Genomic DNA, 6,000 nt, shown 5'->3' with positions numbered 1-6,000 from the left:
GATAGGGTCCACACGCTTTTAGCCCGTCTTAATTTCCCTAATTGCAAGTTTAGGCTTCTAATTTACTATTTTACGAGTTATTAGTATAGCACCATATGAAAAATTTAAATTCTAGATGACTAGATAGCATTCAAATCAAAATGTTGTAAATCATTGGATTATTACTACCGTTATAATATCCTAGAGATTCAAAATCGTCATAATAATATTTTACTATCTTGTTAAGTATGTATATATATATAAACATGCGTGTGGCATCGTCGTATAAGACAAATCTATAGAAAAGTTAATACTATAGATTAGCCATCAAATGAGTTTGAACGGACAAATTTGCTTCCGAGATAATCCTGCTTCCAAATATCGAATATGTGACAATGAGTTTGATCGATGGTAAGCCCATTTTGATCAATATTATAGTATATGCTATGACATGCATATCTAGCTAATTTGATCGATAATAAAATAGACACAGATAAAGAATTAAAAAAAACATTAGTCTCGTGAGGGTTTTGCATTTTGGTTTTCTGTTGAGTGTTGACATTGTGATTTTAGTATTTTACCAAAGACTGAGGGATCGGTCCAAATCAACGAAAAATAATATTAATTTTAATTTCTATGAATAATATGAATATATTCTTGTATATACACTCATAATCAATTATTTAAGATTTTTTTTCAAAAAACAACTACTATTTTTGTGTGATTAAAAATAGTGAAATTACTTGACAATGATCTTTCACATTGTTACTTAGATATCACATTCTCCAAAATATATATATATATATATATCAAAAATATTGAATAAAAATCAAGACTTACGAATTGAAGTTTAATCTAAAATATTCACGTATATAAAATTATACTCCAAATGTGGAATATATAATAGCATCGAATATGTGGAAAATGACATGAAACGACTTTTTGTACCGTCGCGTATGACATCAAACGCAAAGTTGTTTTGTATTTCGAAGAAGAAAAGGGGGAAAAAGAAAGAAAAGTCATGACTCAAAACTCATGTTATCAAAAACATATAAAGCTAATACAACAAAACATTAGAGAACGATTAAGAAACAGTTCATTTAATAATGTAAATGACAGTGAATAGGATTATGACACACGTCACTCAGTTATATTCATAAAGAAGACTCAATGGCATAATAATAAATTCTTGCCCTTACAACCTTTTCTCAAAAAAAAAAAACCTAGAAGAATAGGAAGAGACAGGTGAAAGAACGTTTGAGATGGGAAGCTTGGGAGAAGAAGATTTCGAGAAGCTTGTGCTCGGTTATATCGAGTCTCCGATGACCGTCTCTCAGCATATCAACACTTCTTCAAAGGCTCTTATCACTCTTCAGGTCTCTACATATCTCTTTTCACCAAATACATTTTCTCTTCTCTTTTTTTCAAGATAAAAAGGTTTTTTTTTTCAGGAAATATTTTTACAGGAGATTCTTAGGGCAAAAGGAGTAGAAGAGAAGGAGATGGAAGAGAAGATAAGGTCGTATATCAATAGAGGAAGGTTATCATATGAAGGAGACGATGAGAAGAGAGATGTGATGAACAAGATTGTCTCTAAACTCAGATCTGAGGGCTATAATGCTTCTCTCTCCAAAACCTCATGGGACTCTTCTTTTGATCATCGTGAAGGTAAACAACACACTTTCAAAGAAAGTAGAAATATATATATGAATATCTAGAAAGATCCATATATAAAAACAACCTTTGTAAATGTTGAATACTTTTTCCTTGACTATTAGATAACAATGAGAAAGTCTCTACTTCTTTATTTTTTGGGTTTTGTTATGATAAGTTATTTATTTGTGGGTTTTTGTTATGATAAGTTATATATTTGTGGGTTTTGTGATGATATAAGTTATTTATTTGTGGGTTTTGTTTGTGAAAATGTTGTTATATAGGGTGTAGAGTGTTTACGTGCTCGAGGAAGTACGAGTACATAGACGCCATGGTGATCGGTGATAGCGACCGTGATGGCGTAAGCAAGCTGAAACGTGTGATAATTGATCTTGACTTCAAAACTCAGTTTGAGCTAGCGAGACAGACAGAAGCTTACAAAGATATGACTGAGATGCTTCCGACAGTGTTTGTGGCGACAGAAGGGAGACTGAGAAGAGTTGTTTCGTTGGTTTGTGGTGAGATGAAAAAGTCCATGAAGAAAGAAGGAATGTCTAGGCCTCCATGGAGGACTTCGAGATACATGCAGTCCAAGTGGCTACCAGAGAATTGTCGAAGAGATGCTGGTTGTAAGAAAGGGTCTTGGTCTTGGTCTGTGTTTGATGATGGTGGTGAAGGAATAGGTGAAGCTAGGTCTTGGACAGTGAGTGGTCCGAAAACTAAGTGTTGTTTTCCTATTTTCTGAGAGGGATGCGCAGCGTTTTCTTTTTCTTTGTTTATCAGTTTTTAAAACTTAAAACATAAAAACATCGGAGTTGTTTTTGTTTTTTGTTTCGTTTGATTATTCCTTTTTGGGGGTGTTCTTGAAATTTTTGAATTGCTAAAAAAAGGATGTGGGGCTTGTTGTGTCAGGTTTTTCTCTGATGCTATATGTTGCATCTTCTACTTGTATCAATAGCCGATGGATTATATAATATGTGTTTTTGTCGTGATGAAAATTTCCATTTTATTGAGACAGTAAACTGCCTATTTTAGTAGTATCTAAAGATCTTTTGGTTTAAGCTTATGGTGGATATCATTCTTTATGCGAGGACTACATTGAAGATGTTGAATTAGATAAATACTTTTTTATTCATTGACTGTTTATCTCCTATAGATGGACCATGGTTCTTTTTTTTTGCTGAAGATTTACATGAATTTTCGTGCTAAAGATTTAGATGAATTGTAGAGCAACATTTTCTAAAAGAAAAACATCGAGAGTGTTTTTGTATAAACGGTTATAAACGTTTAAAAAAACTGATTTGAATATTTATAATGAACCCTTTTTTAAGAAACATGAATGTTACTGAATATACAAAATTACAAATTAACAAAATCACTTATTCATAAAAAGTGAAAATGATATATTAGATGAGTATATGTAAGAAATAACTATGAAATCAATAAGAATAGAGTAAATGACTATGGACAATAGTATCTTGTCGGAAAGGCAAATAAAATTACTGAAACATCCTTTTTCTCATCTTCTCTCTCATTTTCTTTCTGTTTTTTTTTCTCTTTCTCTATCTTTGCTGGATTCTCTCCCTCGCCGGATCTATGTCGTCAACTTCTCTTTTCTTTATGGATATTCTCTACCACCACTTACTCCGTAATAATGTCACGATGACTATGACCAAATGCCAAATTGTTTTTTCGTTATTTTATTCATGTCACTTCTTAAATTTGCATGATTTTTTTCTAAATTTTATGTAGTATTTTATGATGTACCAGTATCTTTCCGTTTAACATACTATATTTCTGTTTTACATGTGATTTTCTAATATGCCATGCTATTGTTTAATTTGACATGCTATTGTTCAAAAATACATTTCTTTCGTTATTTTTACTCGATTCATGTTATTTTAAAAAAGTACATGATTTTTTTTCTTTTTTTCTTTAATTTTTTGACGTGAGATGACTCTCTTTCTGGACTATTTACTTTATAATAATATTACGATGATTATTCTTTCGTTATATTAATTTGATTCATGTTATTTTTAAAAAGTACATGATTTCTTTTTTTTCTTTAATTTTTTGTCGTCAGATGACACTCTTTCTGGGCTACTTACTCTGTAATAATATCACGATGATTATGACTTCCACCTCTGAATCTCTTTTCTTTTTCTCCCTGAATCTTATGAGTCTCTTTTCTTTTTCTCACTGAACCTTATGAAGTCTCCACCACCACAAACAAATGTATCATCGTAAAAACTATAAGTTTACAAGGTTAATTGGTCTTTTCTTCACCCCTACCCCACCATAAAAAAAAGTCATTTACCAAAAAAATCTGACACATAGTTAATTTCTTTATTAAGATGTCAAATTTGGCTATTGCCTAATATTACCCATATTAGATTCATTATAATTAGATCAGTTAAAAACATTCAGTATTTTCTTAAAAAAATATTCGGTGGAAATTTTGTAATTAAACTTTCCTTTCAAAATCAAAAGAATTTGATTTGAATGCTCAACGTCTAAAACCCTCCAGCACTGAATTTTAATGATGACAAATTTTCCAATTTAGCATGAATTGCATATTTGCATTCATTGTTGCACATGTAACCAATTGGTAGTTTTCTTACGAAATATCTAAAATCAGAATCATATGATAAGAACGATGATGTGTATTTATATAAGACCTCAACAAAATACCTAAAGTTTAAACTGTAATTAAATTATAACCAAACCATCACTTTCAATCATATGTACTTTGATAATTATAAGTAATCTCTCTTTTTTGTTTGTTTTGTCTTAATCTATTTCGTCACGCTTTATTCTTTCGAGCTAAATCCGGTGGTAGTTTGCTAGAAACTTCGGCTAAGCACACAATAATCAAAATTCAAAAAGTCAGTTAACTAATTATAACTAAGAAGTTGCTTGCGTCCATGGAGGTCTTGTAGAGGAAGGAAAAACGTATTTCGTGATGATGAAGTCAGAGTTCGAACTAGAACCAGGATTATCGCATTACGGATGCATAGTTGATCTGTTGAGCCGTGACGGGCAGCTTAAGGAGGCCAATAAAGTTGTTAAAGAGATGCCGATGAAGCCTAACGTGATGGTTTGGGGTTGCTTGATGGTAGGGGTTTATGTTGTCTTAATTGGCTAATGTGTATGCACTCAGAGGGATGTGGAAAGATGTTGAGAGAGTTAGGAAGTTGATGAAGAAGAAGAAGGTTGCTAAGATTCCTGCCTATAGCTATGCTTCAACGACAATTTGAAAATATATGCTTTCGATACTTGTCTCTCTTCATGTTCGAACAATGTAACATCAGGATAATTTTTCTAATTAGATACTTAATCCTTCTATTTTATTCACTCATTGAGAAACAGCACCTGCAGATATAACCAAATCTACAAAAACAAACATACAATGCAAACAAAGTAATCTAATTATTAGATGATCTGTATAACATTTAATTTTAGTAAATTAAGTACCTAAATAACGAATTTGGGAAAGTTTTCTAGTCATTTTCGACATCATGATCATGTCAGAGGGGTTTAAAACTCGATTTAACTCCGCTAATTTCAGGAATCCGGTTTAATGTGTTCAATTTCCGGTTTACTGATTTCATTTCGGAAAATAAGAAGGTAGGACCGAATTTCAAAGCAAAAATTATACAAATAAAGAAGATACGGTCCACACGCTTTTAGCCCGTCTTAATTCCAACAATTGCAAGTTTAAACGAGTTATTATAGCCCAATACGAAAATTTTAAATTCCATGTGACTAGAGAGCATCCAAATCAAAACGCTGTAAATCATCGGATTATTAGCTACCGTCACTCGGATTATTATTATAATTATCTTAGAGATTCAATATCGTCATGCTAATATTTTATCTTGATAAGTATATATATATGCGTGTGGTATCGTCGTATAAGACAAAATCTATTAAAAGGTTATATAAGATGGTTTAGCCATCAATGAACAGACAAAATTGATTACGAGATAACCTTGCTTCCAAATATGTGACAGTGAGTTTGGATCGATGGTGAGCCCATTTCGATCAACATTATAGTATATGCTATGACGTGCATATCTATCTACTTTGATCGATAATTCAATAGACACAGATAAAGTATTGAAGAAACATTAGTCTCGTGAGGGTTTTGCATTTTGGTTTTCTGTTGAGTGTTGACATTGTGATTTTACCAAAGACTGAGGGATCGGTCCAAATCAACGAAAAATAATATTAATTTTAATTTCTTTGAATAATATGAATATATCTTCTATATAGACTCCTGATCAATTAATATTTCATTTAAAAAAAAAAAAAACTAGTACTATTTTTTGTGTGATTAGACATAGTGAAATTACCACTTTATTAGAT

The 6,000-nt window shown here is 31.5% G+C and overlaps 2 protein-coding genes across 3 annotated transcripts; both read left to right on the top strand.

The window, feature by feature from the left end:
• The first annotated feature begins 1,170 nt into the window (after positions 1 to 1,170).
• AT1G77160 (hypothetical protein (DUF506)) lies at positions 1,171 to 2,619 on the top strand. 2 transcript variants are annotated; one of them, NM_106366.2, is made up of 3 exons: positions 1,171 to 1,355; positions 1,431 to 1,647; positions 1,917 to 2,619. In NM_106366.2, the coding sequence occupies exons 1-3, from the start codon at positions 1,242 to 1,244 to the stop codon at positions 2,375 to 2,377; spliced, it is 792 nt and encodes a 263-aa protein (NP_177841.2). In that variant the 5' UTR covers positions 1,171 to 1,241; the 3' UTR covers positions 2,378 to 2,619. The 2 variants fall into 2 exon arrangements, with proteins under 2 accessions (NP_177841.2, NP_001321373.1); NM_001334768.1 differs by having other exon boundaries at positions 1,171 to 1,647.
• A 1,975-nt stretch (positions 2,620 to 4,594) lies between these two features.
• Positions 4,595 to 4,889, top strand: AT1G77150 (Pentatricopeptide repeat (PPR) superfamily protein; the record flags this gene model as incomplete). Its single annotated transcript, NM_106365.1, has 2 exons — positions 4,595 to 4,736; positions 4,795 to 4,889. 2 exons carry the CDS (start codon positions 4,595 to 4,597, stop codon positions 4,887 to 4,889), a joined length of 237 nt encoding a protein of 78 aa, NP_177840.1.
• Positions 4,890 to 6,000: the final 1,111 nt, after the last annotated feature.

Source organism: Arabidopsis thaliana (genome assembly GCF_000001735.4).
Source record: "Arabidopsis thaliana chromosome 1 sequence".
In the NCBI taxonomy this organism is placed as follows: Eukaryota; Viridiplantae; Streptophyta; class Magnoliopsida; order Brassicales; family Brassicaceae; genus Arabidopsis; species Arabidopsis thaliana.
The sequence above is the reverse complement of the archived record's forward strand: the minus strand, read 5'-3'. Positions and strand labels throughout refer to the sequence as shown.